Genomic DNA, 17,690 nt, shown 5'->3' with positions numbered 1-17,690 from the left:
CTCCGAGTGCATGCTGGTTAAGACAGTCCCTGGCTCGGCCATTCCGTTGTGAGACGGGGCTGCAAAAACTACCCCTCCCAGCAGCCGAGGCGGCGAGGGAAGATTCCTGCGCATGGCTGTTGGCGCCCTCCTCCCTGCCTCTCCTGCAGTTGCTGTAACCGATTTGAGTATCCCGAGGTGGTGGCGCGCGGAGCCGCGATGGGTCAGCGGGGCGGGACGGACCCTCGGGGCGCAGGTGAGGCGCGGAGGACACCGGAGCGGGGCTGCTGCTCTGCGGGGAGGGAGCCAGGGCTGCTCGGAGCAATGCTGGCGGCGGCAGCCGTTGCCATGACAGTTGTGTCTGGAGGCTGGGTGGAGCTGCTGTGCCCGGGGGCAGCAGGGGAGGGGGCAGCCTGCCCCCCCTCCCGGGCACCTCCTATGGGACGCACACCTTAAGGCCGGGCCGGACCTGCAAACCCACAAGCCACTGAGTCAGGATTCGGCTCTCGTGTCTTTGCAAGACCATTCATAAATTCGTAGGAAAGAGGCTCCCCCCGCACCCAACCCTTTTTACGGTGCGGGAAGACGGGGAGGGGTTGCCTTGGGAGTTGCAGCCTCTGTCGTGCTTGCTATAAAGTTATTCTGCATGGAGATAGAGGTGGACGACCTCTCGTGCTCCAGAGGGATTGGTTGGTGTAATCTGTTTAGGTTTTGCCCTCTTAAGGGGCTTGGTCACGCTGAGCAGTAAACTCCTTCGCTTGGGCTTCACTCCCAGTGGCTAAGTTGCTCTAGAAACTATAAAATCAGTTTTGGCCACCTGTTAAGTGTGCGATAATAAAATATGGTGATGGTGTGTTTATCCCACCTTCCCTCCAAATTGCTCAGTGTGAGAAACCTGGATATCGGCTTACCCACCTCATGCTCACAACAACCCTGTGAAGTAGGGTAGGCAGGAAGAGAAGAAAGCGGGGGAGTGGAGTAACTGGGCCCAGGTTACCTGTGGCACCTAATGTGTTGTCCTTATCTCGAAGAGGATAGAGCTGCCTGTAGAAACTATTATTTGGCATTTATGGTGCAGTGGAGTCATTTCACAGGAGCTTTACAATAATAACTGGTTGCATTTTTGTTTTTTTAAACAGTTTAAGTGATCCGTAGAAGAGAGCACATTTTTAATTACTGTGTAAGAAGATTGGTGAATGGGTGTTGTGCTGATCTTCAGCCATGGCCCACCTGAGGGAATTTGCCAACCAGGTAAGTGAGAACTGGAGGCTCTTTTTGAATAAACTTAGGGCTTGTCTATGCTCCCACTTGGTCAGTGCCTAGAATGCATGGGTCCAAGTAATTTCCGCCTCTCCTTTCCTTTCTAGGCACAGGTGCTAGACGTTTTGCCTTTGCCCCACCATTTCTTTCTGGAAATGCTAAATCAGAACAAATGTGCTAAATCAGAACAAATGGCAATCCACAGAAAACCCAGTTGCCGTTTGTTCTGATTCAGTGCTAAAATGCCGGTTTTCCCAGAGGAAAGCTGTAGGGCAAATGGAAGTGTGGATGGACCCTAAATTAAACTAAAGCATACTCCCCATGAAAAAGCTACCATACTATATGAGAAATTGACTAAAAGGAAGGCATCTCAGGTCACTGTAGTGCTGGATGAATTGTCAGTTTTACTGATATCAAAATGAATCAACAGAAAGGCAATGCCTCCAAATGATACTGTGAATTTTATTTTCTTAAAATACGCTACACGTTTTGGTAAAGCTTTATTCAGGAGCACTGAACAGTTTTCCATGTAGCCAAAAGGATATGTCATGGTTATTATACTGTTTTGTAAAAAACAAAATAACAATAACAGTACCACTTTACTTTGAGGTGTTGTTTCTTTTTTGCTATTTGCTATTTGGTGCAGCCGCACATTTTGCGAATTGTTCCCAAGTGTGGAATTTAGTATTAGGCACCACACTTAGTATTCTTAAAATCTTCGCTTCCATTGCATATCTGGTCTTTCTGGCTTGGTAATCTTCAATCTTTTGAAGTTGAAGGAAGGGAGCAGGATTTTTCTTGACTTCTCCCTATGATTACATCACCTAACTTCAGGTGAAACATATTCTTCCTTCCTCTGCACCAGAGTGGAGGGCAGGCCAAACACAGGTAGTAGGATTATGAAGATCCTTCTGCTCAGCTGCATCTAGGAGGAGTTAGTGGTGTGAATGGAGTGAATGGTTGTAGCTGCTGAGAGAGAGAGAGAAAAGAAGAGGAGAGAGGAATGGAAGGCTAGAGTGGTGGAAAGGTGACAAAAGGTGACAGAACAAACCCAGCAAAGAGGAGGCTGGGGAGGAGGGGCTTGGAGCAGTAACCCAACTCAGGAAAAGCAGGCAGATGAGCCAAACCTCAAGTAGAAAGAGAGTTGATGGAGATTAAAGGGCCTGACTGAGAGGCTAGGCTTGGAAAGAGGAATTGCTCTTGAGACTGTATAAGGCAGCTCTCTGTGCTCCTAAACATTTGCATAATGACTTGTTCTCTTGAAGCACATTCGGTCATTTTTAAAATGGAACATGTTGTTCTACCTGGGTCCAGTGTTTGTTACAGTGGTACCTTGGTTTAAGAACAGCTTAGTTTATGAACAACTTGGATTAAGAACACTGCAAACCCGGAAGAAGGTGTTTTGGTTTGTGAACTTTGCCTTGGAATAAGAACATGTTTCGCTTCCTGTTGAGTGTACCATTTGTAAATTGAGTCCCTTGCTGCTATGGGAAAGCACACTTTGGTTTAAGAATGGACTTCTGGAATGGATTAAGTTCATGAAGCAAGGTACCACTGTACGTGGCAAGGATGAGAGGTCAGTAGCCAAGGAGTATATTTAAGGGAAAGCGGCTGAGCAGTGTCAAGACCTGAGAGACAGGCAAGAAGGACCATTGAAGTCACTACTGAAGGCATAATTTTTCAAGGTTCTTGTTTCTATTATTCTGTGATCAGGATACATTCTTTGGGTGATTCATCCAATTTGTTGGCTTGGCTGCATCGTGCTGCATCCTCATAAGTGACCTATTTGACGAGTCTTGATTTGCCTGCTGTTTTTCTTAACAGATCATAACAATTTCCTAGGATTCCTTCTCTGACGTCTTTTCTCTAGCTCATGAGATGTTGGCTTACTTCAGCCTTCCCCAAGCTGGTGCTCTGCAGATGTTTTGTACTACAGCTGCCATCAATCCCAGCCTGCCCAGTTGTAGCCCAAGATAACTGGAAGGTTGAGGAAGTATGGTTTCTTTCCTCTCAGTCTCTTGTGCTCTAGCTCTCTCCTGCCCCCCTGTTGCTCACATTTCACTTCACTAAATTGCCAGCAGGCATTCTTTCAGAGGCCTGTGCTGTTTGGGTGTTGCTATGGAGACAGGAGGAAGTTTGGTTGCCCTCTTCTGTTCTGTTGACTGAGAACCCTATTAGAGTGGGGCTGAACTCAGAGCATGAGGCCTGCTCATACTTTGAGCGGGTAACTGCCGTCCTTGAGTAGGAGAGGTTGTTTATCTCTCCTACCCCGTCCAAAGGTTTCTTAATGGCATCTTATCAGTTTAATTACTAAAGATAAGAGGCCGTTGCCTTTGCCTCAGATTGAAATCTTGGGAAGAAGGGGAGCTGAAACAGGTGTGGTCCTTTTTGATGACAGATTTATAAGCGGGTCTGTACTATTTCTTCCCTAAGCAGCGCATGTACACACACACACACACACACACACACACACAGTGTGGAAAATCCATTAACAGGGACAGCTTGTAATCCATGCTGCAAAAAACAATTCTGCACTGAAAAAAAGTTACACTGGTATAAGCTAGTTTTCATCTTTGGTGTAATTACATTATTTTTTTCCAATCAAAGGTACTCCTAAGCACCGTTTATTTTGGTTATAGGGCAGAGAAGATAGGTGCTGGGGTGGGCATGACATTAAAGCCTCTCCCCAACTTTTCTAGTATTCTTGTGGTGTCTGAGGCAAACCCTGGAGAAATAGCAACCCTTCCTAACTGTCATTGTGGGGTGAGGCTTCTCAGATTGAATGTGGCTCACTCTCATTGTCTTTGTGATGGGGCAGCTTTGTGTATATGTTTTGGAAATGAAATCCTCTCACCAACTTTCTGGTATCTCTGCTGCTCTCATCCCATATCAGGTAACCCTAACAAATTTATGATGGTATAAGCTTTTGTGGGCTGGAGTCCACTTCATCAGATCACTTCCACACTTATGCCATAAGAAATTTATGAGACATTTAGGTTGTGCAGAACTTGTGTTGTTTTTGCTATAGCAGCCTAACACAGCTACCCCTCTAGATGTTATGAATGCTAAGTTATTTTTAGCTCTTCTGTTCAGTGTTTTCTAATCCTAACAGGAACCATGGTAATGTGGTTCAGTGCTATCTCTACATTGCAGAGAGATAGATACTAGCTTGCTTAAGGTTACCTAGCTGAGTGTGTGGATTAGGCAGTATTTGAAGCAGGCTCTTCCTGGTTCATGATTCATTCTTGGATCCCTTTGACGCACTAGATACAGATGGACAGGCGCACTCTGTAATAGTTTGATAGCGCTGGATTGTATATCTAAATGACTGTCTAGTTTCCAGTACCTGTCTTTGACATTTCAGATGTTGGAAGCTGACCGTATTTCAGTGGTTGCAAAAGCTTCAGGTCACTTTAAGGCTCAGGCTTATAGTGCAAGAATGATATCAATATGTGTGTGGTGGGGGGTTGAGGCCTACTAAATTCCTAAAGTCTTGTTGGTACCACAGTGGAAACCCATCAGATTTCAGCAGATCTTAATTATATTCCAGTGCAATTCTGATCTAGGTGGAATTGGAAATTTGCTACTGAATTCTGGGCTTTTCCAAAATCTTTACATCCCTACTAAATATTTTTTTCCACTCGGAAAGTCAGAATTCAGACAGGTTGGAGATATACTGAACATGGGAGCAACTTGCTGCACATACACAGAGGTGCAGATGATAAGCCTTTAGGGTACTTCTATCATGAATAACCCTTGTGTCATGTTGGGAAAGGCATGGCTTTGGTGTTGTCCTGTCAGGTAAACTAGGGCAGCAGTTCTAAGCAAGTCTACTAGGAGCAACTTCTAATGAATGCACTAGGACTTTTTTCCATGATGGAATGAGTTTAAGAATGAAGAAAAACCCTGCTCAGTCAGATTAAACAACCAAGACCACTGAGCCTGGAATCCTATACAAGAAGTGGTCAAGCAGCAGCTTTCAGGAAGCCCACAAGCAAGTGCTGAAGGGACTAACCAGATTCTGTTGTCACCACTTCCTAGTAACTAGCATTGGGAGACACATTGCCCCATGAACATGAAGGTTCTGTCCAGCTATTACTTTAGTTCATAGTTTTATCCTCCATTAACTAATCCACTCTTTTAAAGCCATCAGAGGTAGTGGCGATCACCAAGCCTTGTGGTAGTGAATGCCGTAAGTTAATGATGTATTGTGCAAGGAAGTTATCTGTTTTGGCTGTCTTAAATGTTTATACAGTAACTTTTATTTTATTTGGTGATCCTCAGTTGTCCTAGTATGGCAGAAAGAGCGAAATTTTATCTATCTCCACATCATGCATACATTTTTGGGCTAAGCTCCTGTTGCCTTTATAATGAGAAGTGAGCCCTATGCTAGATGATAGAATGGCTCTAACAGATGAATAATTAAATCCCTGCTATTTATGATGATTATGTTTATGAATTACCCACCCTTAACTCTAAGGTCCCAGGGCAGGTTGACATAAAGTGCTACAGATTATTTTTTTGACTAGCTCTCTCTTCTTCTCTTCACTCATCACCCCATTTATTCCTACTGACTCAGCATTCTCGGGTTGATCCAGAGGAACTGTTCACAAAGCTGGAGAGGATCGGTAAAGGCTCATTTGGGGAAGTGTACAAAGGAATTGACAACCGTACCAAGGAAGTGGTAGCTATCAAGATAATTGACCTAGAGGAGGCAGAGGATGAGATTGAAGACATCCAGCAGGAGATAACGGTGCTCAGTCAGTGTGACAGTCCCTACATCACCCGCTATTACGGTTCCTACTTGAAGGTAACTGAAGCTACCAGGGCAAGCTGTATCACAGTGCTTGTGGGACAGCTACCAGCAAACTAGACTGCAATTTGTGTACTTAAACAAGGGAAATGGGTTTAGTTCACCCACTAAATCCATTTCTCCCCCCCCCACACCACCATAAAGTGTTCTCAGTGAGTCTTGTGGCTGGGACATTAGTGTGCCCGTGGGTGTGGAGGAGTGAGCATGATAAGAGGACTTCATCTTTGGAGGCTTTTCTCCTTGGGGCAATCAGAAATGTTGAACTAAAAATTCTTACAACTGGCATGTATTTAGTGACTTAGAAAATTTGACTAATCTAAGTAAAATTCAAACTCCAAGAATTAAAGAGAAAACCCCTTCCCTGCTTATGAGTTGCAGACTCTTTATTAGTGTTGTCATGAGGATGCCAGAGTGTCATGATAATCAGCTGTTAGCAAGATAAAGAAGCAAACTCCAACATTGGGCAATCTCAATACTTGCTAGTATTGCAGTTGGGACATAAGAGTCCTGCTGGATCAGACCAATGGCCCATCAAGTCCAGCATTCTGTTCTCACAATGCCAGCCAGATTTTTATGGGAACCCTGCAAGCAGGACACAAGTGTAATAGCACTCTCCTGTTCCCGAGCAACCGGTTCTGAGGCATACTTTCTCTGATACTGGAAGGTAGAATATAGCTGTCATGACTAGTTGTCATCGATCACATTTGAATTCTTTCCCACTCAACTTTTTACAACACGCAAGTAGCAGTGTAATGGAGAAAGCTGAGCCAGAACCATTCACCCTGACCTGCCACTCTTCTCAGGGTATTATTATTATTATTATTATTATTATTATTATATAGAAAGGGATTTAGAGATATCCTTTCACCACCACAATCTACAGGCTGAAATGGAACAGTTCACCAAAAGCTGTAGCTTCTGATTACTCATATAATTCAACTCTGAGAATAACAAAAAATATCATTAGATATTTCTAGATAATGTGGATCATGGTGCTACCAAGCACTTCAGGTCTCATTGTGACATGTGAGAACTGAATGAGGAATACAGGGCTGACGTGTTTCTTCCGCTGTTTTTAAGGCCTTAATATTGAAATGAGTGTCACTGCTTTCACACAACACCTTGTCTAATTTACAGGGCACCAAGCTTTGGATAATCATGGAGTACTTGGGAGGTGGCTCAGCACTGGATCTAGTGAGTACCTTTTTGTCATTCAGTTCAGACACCTTAACAAGATTCAGCCTGGAACATCGCATTAAAAGTAATTCCACATTGGTTGCATGAAGTACCATCTCAAATCCACATTCAGAACTGCCACACCCTGTAGACTCCCCATATCATTCAACAAAATACATTTGTGCCAAGTGGTTACGAATGAACAGCTCAATACTTAATCAGTAATCAGAGCCCAGCTTGGAGGTGCTCTCTGATCCTGCTTTAGTTCATGTACAAGTTCATGTGTGCATAACTGCATTCTTCTTTTCTCTCTCTCTCTCTGATCTCCATGCATATGGTTGTTCCTGACATCTAAGTCAGTGTTTCCCAACCTTTTTTGGGCAAAGGCACACTTGTTTCATGAAAAAAATCTCGAGGCACACCACCATTACAGCCCCGTGACGTCAGCGCGCAGCGTCACGCCGGGAGGGACATGAATTGCTAGCAAATTACATAATCACCTCCTTGAGGGCTGGCTCATCTTCTCCGAAGGCAGAACCCCATTAATTAACAGCACAGACTCACACCATAGCCAAGACGAGGGGGGAAAACCTCAGTCATGCACAGTCATGCACATGTGGGGGCTAAATGAGGACGAAGACCGGGCAGAGAGCAGGGTTCAAATCACCCCACCTGGCCAGGACAATCCCTGGGTGCTCCCTTGGGCCACTCGCCTGACCCACCTCGCAGGGCTGTTGTTGCGAGGATAACACGGGGAGAACCACGCGCGCCCCCGGGAGCTCATTGGAGGAGAAAGCGGGCGATGAATGCAATGCACGAAATATATGAGAGGTGACCAGGTTTTGCAGGTGAGGGGCCCCCGCCAGCCTCCGCTTCCAACACCCGGCGCAACGACGCTGAAGTTTCCCCCCGGGCTCGGCTCAGGGAGCACCGGTGCTCCCCCCGCGGCTCCCCTTCGCCCTCCCGGCTCTCTCTGCCGCCCACTGGGCACCCCCCTCACCTGCCAAGTCCGGAGCGCCGGTGGAAGTTGCATGCATGCATGCAGGGCGCCGCGTTGCCATTGCATTGCACTGCACTCCATGCAACGCCTGCACGCTGCCCTTTTATATATATTTCAAGGCCTTTATATGTTATTTTCTCTTTTATGGTTTTATTCGCATAATGCCTAATAAAGGTTTGATAAGTAATAAGTAAGCATTGCCTTGCACGCCCGCCAAGGGGTCTCCCCGCGGTCCGATGCATCCCCTCCAGCGCGGATGCAGCATTGCAAAAATAAAAAAACCCCGACGCAGCCCTACCTGGGGGGCAGCCTCCGCCGCTCCGCCTCCGCGGGGATCCCCGGGCTCCATCCTGCCGCCCGATCTCCGGAGGGCGCAGGCAGGCTGTGCGGGGTCTGCGCGGAAGAGCCCCTGCCCGCCCGGCTGCCGCCGCTGCGCTCATTCCATGGCCGGGAGAAGAGCGCTTCAAATAAAACGCCCGGCCCGCCAGGCCACGCTGGGAAACGTAGTTCGCGCACCCCGCGCGGGCGCGGAGCCCAAGGGCGAGGGGACTACGGATCCCGGCAGCCCCCGCGCCGGGGACAGAGGAGGAGAGGCCGGGTGCAGGGATGGAGGGACGGGTGGGCGAGCGAGTGAGTGAGTGGCAGCCGCCAAGCCTTGGCCGAGAGCCAGGAAGGGCCTCCCCGGAGGAGGAGGAGGGAGGCGCAGAGCGGGAGGGAGGGAGGGAACCCCAGGGGTCATCTAGTGACGGCGCCCCAATCGAAAATTTGACTTAAAAAAAAAAATCTTTCAATTTTTAAATTTTTCCCGCGGCACACCAGGCAACATCTCGCGGCACACTAGTGTGCCGCGGAACAGTGGTTGGGAAACACTGATCTAAGTTAAAGTTTGTTAAGCATGGAAGACTGAGGGACTTCGGTCTCAATGTATTAAATGTACCTCACTCCTTTACCGTCATTCCTACACTTCTCCTGTAGCTCAAGCCTGGACCTTTGGAGGAGACCTACATTGCCACCATTCTCCGAGAAATTCTAAAGGGTTTGGACTATCTTCACTCTGAGAGGAAAATCCACAGAGACATCAAAGGTCAGGCTTGCAAAATACACATCTTCGTTTTTTCCCCTATCAGTTCTCTTATGAGAAAATTGAAACCACACGTACTTGCTTTCACCGACAATCTCAGGTGTCTATGTTAGAATCCCCCCCCCATTTGCATTTCTGTGATCATTCCTTAAATCAAGAAGTATGAATTCTGGCAGTAATTTGTGCACTTATCAGAACAGTCTGAAGACTATCGGGACCGCTAAGGCGGATTTAGTTCTATAGCCAGGCCTGAACTCAGACTGAGAAGGGTCTACATCAAAGGTGCAGAACAGATGATGGGAATTACTCTTCTGTATGCAGAGGGCTACAGGTTCCCCACCTGTGTCTAGATAGAAGGTATCCTCCAGGACTGCCTGCAGCTGCTCTGTCACTACTTTCTCCAGTAACTTGGCTATAAAGGGTGGACTTCTTGAGGAGTGGCTGTACCATTAAGATATAGAAAAGGGAAGTAAAGCTGGAGAGCAGGCTAAGAATTGAGAACAAGGTAGGGGTTAAACAAGCTTTGGTAGTTCATACAGGGTGAGAATATAACCCTTCTGCCCTATTTGCAAAGCCATAAGGGATTGGGCTTAGCAGTAGCAGGGAGGATCAAGCCAGTTTTCGGGATGTTCTGCCTTCCTTTATGCAGTTGCTAAGGCACCATTACTTTCTTCCCCTGTACTAAACCAGGAATTAACACAAAACATGTTTACCGGGGCTTCAGAAAGGCACCATTTCTTACTGCAAGATAATTTATTGTATTCCCCTTTGATTCAGCTGCCTTTATTCTTATTTTTTCTATGAACAGCTGCTAACGTGCTACTTTCAGAGCAAGGCGATGTGAAACTAGCTGACTTTGGTGTGGCTGGCCAACTAACGGATACCCAAATCAAGAGGAATACCTTTGTTGGGACTCCTTTTTGGATGGCACCTGAAGTCATCAAGCAGTCAGCCTATGACTTCAAGGTGAGCTGAGAGGAGCAGGTGCAAGCCTACTTGAACCCTAGCTCATCATTTAGAATGCATGTTACATTGTCTCCTTATCCTGTGTTCTGCCTATGTTAGAAAGAAAGGTGCATATAGGTGGGTAAAGTTTGCATGTGCTTCCGAGTCTTGCTATACACATCATTGGCCACTTAGTGCCCCCTTCAGTTTTCTAGTGAAGGGTGTGCTTTCTAGGGGTGCCTGTATGTTTATGCACACATTTGCACAACTTTAAAGAAATCTGTTCAATGGGTTCTCCTAACCTTCTGGATCAGATTTGGGGAGGGCACTGGGTGCATGTGGGGGGAGGAGAGGTGGGTAAGTGCTGTCGTGCAATCAGGAATCCTTGTGCTAAGAGAATGTGTTAGTTGGATCCCATCCTAAAAGTCCAATTCATGATTAGAAATGCAGCCTGCTTTGACAGTGAAAAATACCCAGATCTATGGTGCAATCCATTAGGTTTAAATATGTATTAAAACAGTCAGTAAAATGTATTTCTTTAAGACTTCGTACTTGCCTTTCACCACAAGATCCCAGGACAAGTTACAACAATATAATACACAGAAACAAACTGTTTTGCTTCAACTGGTATTATCAGAATTCCCTATATAATTTATATAATTTAAATGCTTGCTATTCACAAGTTGTGATCAGAGCTTAATTGCACACCCTGTAAAGACAGCCACTTTTGTATTAGAAAATGAAGAGCACAAAAAAACTTCTTGCACTTTACAAGATTTCAAATCTAAGAAATAGCTAGCTTAATTATAGGACTGCTTAATAAAAGATAAAAAGAGAGATTTTAAATACATGTTTAATCTCCATGTCTTATTGCTGTCCAACCTACAGCAGTCTGACCTTCTGGATTATCTTGTAAATCGTAGGCTTAGTAAAAATGTTTTGCTCAGACACACCTATTCAAGAACTTCTAAATCTGTGTCAACCAGAAATAACTTTACCTTAGATGCCATTTCATTTTAGACATATGGATCAAGGAGACGCCCACATGATAAGCACACAAGTTGTCACTCAATCACATACAGAAGTCGGGTAATTATGGGAGAAAAGTGAAGGATTTGAGTCTCTGGAGGAGTCCCCTTTTCCTGTGAATCAGCATCAGAGCTCAAGTCAATGAGTGTTGGCTTCTCTGTGCCATGGTAACACTGAGTGTTCAGAGATCGTTCTCATTTTTCTTCCAGGCAGATATTTGGTCCCTTGGAATTACTGCTATTGAACTGGCAAAGGGAGAGCCTCCAAACTCTGACCTGCATCCTATGAGAGTTCTCTTCCTGATTCCCAAGAATAACCCCCCGACGCTGGAGGGACACCACAGTAAGCCCTTTAAGGAATTTGTGGAAGCCTGCCTTAACAAGGACCCCAGATTTGTAAGTGTTGCTCCAGCCTCTTCTCATAAGCAGAGCCTGAGTGTCAGGTCGGAAAACCTGGCAGCTGCTAGCTAGCAGAGCTCTGAAATGCTTGTCCCTGGAGATGAGCCCACCCATAGGAATGTGCAGAGTAGGCCTTAGTCCTGTTCCAATTGAAAAGACTCCTTGGAAAGTGGTGGTGGTAGCTGTTCACCTTTATGGTCCGGTCCCTGCCAGCTAAAACACCTTGTCTCTTGTATTTGTGCAGAGACCCACTGCAAAGGAATTGCTAAAGCACAAGTTTATCACACGTTACACCAAGAAAACATCATTTCTCATGGAGCTCATTGACCGGTACAAACGCTGGAAGTCAGAGGGGCATGGTGAGGATTCAAGCTCAGATGACTCTGACATGTATGTATGTTTCCATTTTATTTTAAAAACATTTGTAACCTGCTTAATATTTTTTTAAACCTCTGAGACATTTGTTCTACTTTGAAAATCTTTCATTTCTTCCCCTTTCTCCGCACCCAAATAATCAGGGTGTGATTGCTCAGTTAAGTTTCTGCAGATTTTGTATTTGTACCGATAAAGCCTGTAAGGTGGACCGGTAAGATTTTATGTAGCTTGTTGAGAAGTACAGATGGGCACAAAAAGCAAAGTACGATTTGTCATGCTGGCTGCTTCCAGTCTTTAAATATGGTGACATGGAATATATGAATACCCAGTTCTGGGCTATGAGTTTGGTATCTATTGGTACCAAGTACATTCTAGCTCCTTGATAACGGTTGGAAAATGCAAACACTGAGTTTGCGTTTAAGTAAGATTAAGCTGGAAAAGCCTGCCGTTGGGGAAGCCCTGCCCCTTCAAATCTTGGCACTCCTCTACCAAGTGTTCTTTGAATGAAATACACTCTCACCCCTCTTGTTTCTAGTGATGGAGATGCAGATGAGAGAGATCAAGGGCCAATCTGGACTTTCCCACCAACCATTCGTCCCAATTCCTTGAATAAGCTGCACAAGGGGATGTCTCATCATGGGTCCCAAAAGGTCAGTGTGGTGTCCATTACCGCTGGGGAGCAGAGCCCTGAGCTAGCAGTGGTCACTCTGAGGGACTGAACAGCCAGTGTGCAGGAATTGTAGTGTTTCTCCCGTTAACCCTGATACTGTCAGAGCAGAACGTATCTTGCTTTAGATTTTGGAGTCTGCCTATTCTGCTCTGGTTTTTTGTTAACTCATGGAAGATTCCATTTAATGCAGTGGAGCTAGAATGGAGGTCAGGGTTGGGAAACTTTTTTTGGACTGGTGGACCAGATCGTTATCGTTATCTGTCCCCACCCGACTGACAGATGAGTTGTCCCTCCCACCTATCCAATGTGCAGTGCTTCCTAACCACCCAGTAACCAGCTGGTTTCTAGGTGCTTGGGAACTATAACACACAAAGCTTTACCAGCTGCCAAGTGCCAAGCATAGGGAAATTGCAAGAAATATGGTTGGCAAAGCTGCTTTCTGTAGACATTGGCTGTGTGATTGAGTTCTCCACCCAAGCTGTGCCTCTACCTGCCCCACACCTGAAGTCATATCTGATGTCAGGCATGGGGCAGCTGGGCATGGTTTGAGGAAAATTGGCATTGTTAAGACACATTGGGACCTGTAGCAGGCCAAATTTGGCCCATGGGCTGGAGGTTCCCCATCCCCGATAAAGGAAGTTTGCTACGAATAGTTATCCTGCTGTTAGTTGCTGCTGCAAAATGGTGTAACACCATACTCTTTGCATACATGTTGCTACTCCTGCCTGTCCCATTTATCTGCCTTAGGCTTCTCCTAGGGACCATGTCGGAGCTGCAGCAGAAACTGGAAGATTCTTAACAGATGCTATATCTACTTTGTTCTTTACTGTTCCTGCTGGTGACAGTAGATTAATGTTGCTTGTCAAAGCAAAGCATTTTCATAGACAGGTTGAAAGAACTGTTCAGAGTCATATTGAATAGCATCCTTCTGCTTCCTCCTCCTATTAGCCTGCTGAGCCTATCAAGCGGCAACCACGGTCTCAGTGTCTCTCTACTCTTGTACGTCCTGTTTTCGGAGAGGTGAGGTGACAGGGTCTGAATTTTTTCCAATTATTATCTGTAACATATGAAGTGTTTCTCTGAGGATGTTGGGTTAGAATAATGAGTAGGAGCTGACAACCAAGGGATGGTAAGAAATGAGACCTTTCACACTTGTATGGTGATTATTAGAATTACCGGTAATCTTTTGCCCTGTTCTGCATCCTTATGATGTGGGAGGCAGCTTGAACTCTGCAAAAGAGGTTGATCCCTGGATTATGAGCCAGGATCTGTGAGGACAGCTCAAAGCCACTTAATTTGCACAGCTGATGAAGGGGAGAGTTATTGAACCAGACACATGTTAGGTGGTATAAGAGAACAATATATGGTACAGTGAGTAGGGATCAGATAGGAAGTAATATGTACACAGGACCAGAGTACTCTAAAGAAGGACACGACTGCAAAACATGCACACATTGCTATATCCACAATGGTTAGTGCGGTCCTCTGGCTTTCTGGTCTAAATTTGGTAAAATTGGGTCAGCAGTTACGTAGCTGCATGTATTAAGAAAGCAATGTGTTGTTTAGCTGGAGTTGCAAGCTTCCCAGGGACACTGGGCATCACATAGTGAGTGAAGCAACCTAGTGCAGTATAGTGCTGGTTGGTTGATTGTATACTCTTGCCAACAGCCACAAGGCTGTTGGGGAGATTTAGTTCCATATAAATGGCTTTAGGAACAGGGTGAAAGTTTCCTGATATCTAGTGTGCTTAGTTATTACAGCAGTGGCCCGCTCCAATGAGCCTCATCCAGCTCCGAATCACCATGTGTCACTTGAGTTTGTCATTTACTGTAGCTTTAGGCAATTTTTACAGCTAGGCAACATTGCTGTTGCTGCAGCTGATTAATTCTGTATTCTGCTTGTTCAAGGTACTGTTTAAATTTGGCACCATTACCAGCCATCAGCAATAGCATGCTAATCGAAACTGTCTTAGGCACCAATAGAGACCTTTCTGAGTTTCCCTCCTACAGGAGCTAAGGTGCAACTTTGTGTGTCCACTCAGCCTTGTCTAAAAGATTTCTGTGATGGGTGGTATGTATTTTGGGGAATCACGACCTATGCTCCGATAGGGGAAAGGCTGTTTGTGTGAGAGGTTATTCCTGTTTATTTCCATTTCTGCCTCAAGCCCCTCCCACCTATGGAATGCAGCCTCCAAAGTTTGAATTCAGCCCTTGGCATGAAAGAGGTTCTCCACCCCTGTACTACTGTGGCCTTAGGGGCTGTGGAACTGGCCCATATTCTAGAGATGCCTATTGTACATCTTTATACAGCAAATGTTTTGGCCTCCCATGAAAATTGGCATTAAGGATTTTGTGCTGCTACTTAGAGCTTTCTCTTGTTCCATACATTTTGCTTTCCTCTAATGTCTTGGCAGCTCAAAGACAAGCACAAGCACACTGGAGGCAACGTGGGAGCCATGGAGGAACTGGAGAATGCCTTTAGCTTAGCTGAGGAGTCTTGTCCAGGAATCTCTGACAAACTAATTGCACACATGGTAGAGCGAGTGCAAAGGTAAAAGTTCTGAGCGTTGTTAACGTGACTATTTTTTGGTGAGGATATGGGCTAGAATGAGTAAGAGAAGCCAATCCTACACCTTGCCCCTGTACACCTTTCTCTAGTGCTGCTGTTCTTAGTTTGGGCCCAAGATATAGCTGTTTGCTTAGGACCCTAGGCAACTGTCTGGCATTCTGGTCCTTTGATTGGTGGTTGTGTGGAATGATGAAATCTAAATTATTATTATTAACAACTGTATTTTGCTACTGTCCTTCACCATAAGGTCCCAGGGTAGGTTACATCTACAGAAACAGAATACAGGCAACAACTGATTTACATATGTCAAATTGATGTGTGCAACACAGCGACCCAGAAGTGACTGGAAAAAGGGCCGGGTTTATGCATGCTCCACCATCGCATGCCATGACCTGGAACACAACCCCCACGCAAATTGAGGGTTGCCTCTACAATGAAAACTTAACCCTCAAAATACAGTTATTCTGGGCCAATTAATTTGTTAGCACATGGCCTGGGGCAAACCTCTGCATCACCTGCCTGTTAAATTAGGACAGATAAGTTTTTGACAAGATTGCTATACTTTGTTTATGCTTGAATTTGAAGAAAGTTGGTGTGAGGCTGACAGCCAGAATTTACTATGAATAAGCCTGATGCATATCCGTTGTTCGTTCTCTCTCCCTCAGGTTCTCACACAGCAGGAACCACCTGACTTCAGCACGCTGAGGCATCGTCTTTGTTACTCATTGAAAGGAGGGTGACTTTTCCCACCCCAGCTCCATAAGAACTGCATATTGAATCCATCGCCATCTGCTGTTGGATGTTAACATTGTGCTATGGATTCCCAGACATTTCAGAGCCTTTGTGTGTGTTTCATGACCACCCTGGATGGGATTTACAACACAAATGAACATGGACTACTTTGCAGAGCCCTAGGAGGGTAATTTCTACAGTGTACTTCATGGAGGTTTTTAATTATATCCCAATTTCTCTCAGGTCAGACCTTGTTTCAAAGCAAAATCCTGACTGCTGGAAAATGGAAATTCAGATAAACACATTCCAAAAGGGAAAAGGTGGGACTGTGTAGCTCCCTGCTTTGGCAAGAGGTATGTGTGAACATTGTTCATCAGCAAGGAGGGATTATCACTACCCAGTTAGGTGGGCATATGCTGGTGCTACTCAACAAGATTTTTGCTTAGGGTTTCTCAACTATTAGAACAAGAAGATTGGCCTCACAGTTGCTGAGACAGGTGAAGCTTGCCTTCTCCTTCTCCTGTCTGTCTACTTGCTCCTTTTGTGAGGTAGGTTTGACTGCTGCTTGCATTCTGCACTTAGCCCATGTTTCACCAGCAACAGCTTGGAAAAGATGTGCTCCTACTCAATCAAGGCCTTTTGCTGCTACTTATTATCTTGAGTGTGAACACTCAGTATCATGGATACATTCATATCCAATTCAAATAGTTTTATCAAGAGTATTGTGCACTTGCTAAAGAGGGAGAGAAGCTAAATGCTTAACTACACCTACAGTGTAAAAGGATTGTGGTATATAAGTCTTCAAACTTCATGGAAGTTTGCTGTTCTCTGCAATGTGACTGCAATTCAGTTAAATTTAAATACATGTGTGGTGCCAACAGCTGGAGGAAGTTCTAGGTGATGTTTCTAAAATGTATCCTGTCTCTTCTGAACTGTTCATTCTATTGTGGACTTGAACAGTACTTCTGCCCAATTTATTTATGGCCATTATCTCTGGTTCTGGCCGAGAAGTAGCCTATAAATACCATAAGTATTTCAGACTTCCAGCTAGTTCTTCCTCTTCAAGAAATGAAAGTCTAAAGTAGTCACACAAATTGACAGTCATACTGAAAAGAGTCACTTCCCAAATGTGTAAAACCATTTAGTCATTGACAGTGGTATGGATCTATTCTTTTGATAGAGTTCAGGGGTGGAGGTGGAATTGCCTATTTTACATACCCTTGCAAGTAATGTTAGGGGGAAAGTAATGGAAATGCTCTTTTCTTGGTATTCATACTTTATGCTAGAACCGTGTCTTCAGAGCTGCAGTTGCTGCATTCTCAGTTTTGCTCATGGATAGCTGAGTTGAGAACATGGGCAGGAATATGAAGAATCCATTATCCTTTACCATTATCCTCCAGGACTGCTTACGAAACATATGGGAATGATGTAGAAAGAAAAACAGGAAGCTGTGAAGCTGCTACTTTGTGCTGTTCATAAAAGGTACCTTGCATTTAACTCACAATAAATCACCAGTAAAGCTCTCACAGTGTCTCTAGTATTCAAAACAACAATGTCTTAGTTTTTCAAATGAGCAGTGAGAGGGATCTGCCACTTTCAATAAAACTAACTTGTCAAGTAAATGCTGACTATATGGTTATTTATGCATTGCTAGAAACTCCAAA

General features: G+C 45.0%; 1 protein-coding gene across 3 annotated transcripts; it reads left to right on the top strand.

The window, feature by feature from the left end:
* The first annotated feature begins 102 nt into the window (after positions 1-102).
* On the top strand, positions 103-17,648 carry STK25 (serine/threonine kinase 25). Of its 3 annotated transcripts, XM_081910496.1 has the most exons (12): positions 103-235; positions 1,119-1,230; positions 5,819-6,049; positions 7,190-7,246; positions 9,204-9,312; positions 10,118-10,275; positions 11,493-11,678; positions 11,926-12,071; positions 12,592-12,706; positions 13,675-13,746; positions 15,140-15,276; positions 15,960-17,648. In XM_081910496.1, the coding sequence occupies exons 2-12, from the start codon at positions 1,201-1,203 to the stop codon at positions 15,997-15,999; spliced, it is 1,281 nt and encodes a 426-aa protein (XP_081766622.1). In that variant the 5' UTR covers positions 103-235; positions 1,119-1,200; the 3' UTR covers positions 16,000-17,648. The 3 variants fall into 3 exon arrangements, with proteins under 3 accessions (XP_081766622.1, XP_081766624.1, XP_081766623.1); XM_081910498.1 differs by lacking the exons at positions 103-235; positions 1,119-1,230 and adding an exon at positions 2,992-3,232; XM_081910497.1 differs by lacking the exons at positions 103-235; positions 1,119-1,230 and adding an exon at positions 3,378-3,615.
* Positions 17,649-17,690: the final 42 nt, after the last annotated feature.

The sequence above is a fragment of the Podarcis melisellensis genome (assembly GCF_964234715.1).
Source record: "Podarcis melisellensis genome assembly, chromosome: 5".
NCBI lineage: Eukaryota > Metazoa > Chordata > Lepidosauria > Squamata > Lacertidae > Podarcis > Podarcis melisellensis.
The sequence above is the reverse complement of the archived record's forward strand: the minus strand, read 5'-3'. Positions and strand labels throughout refer to the sequence as shown.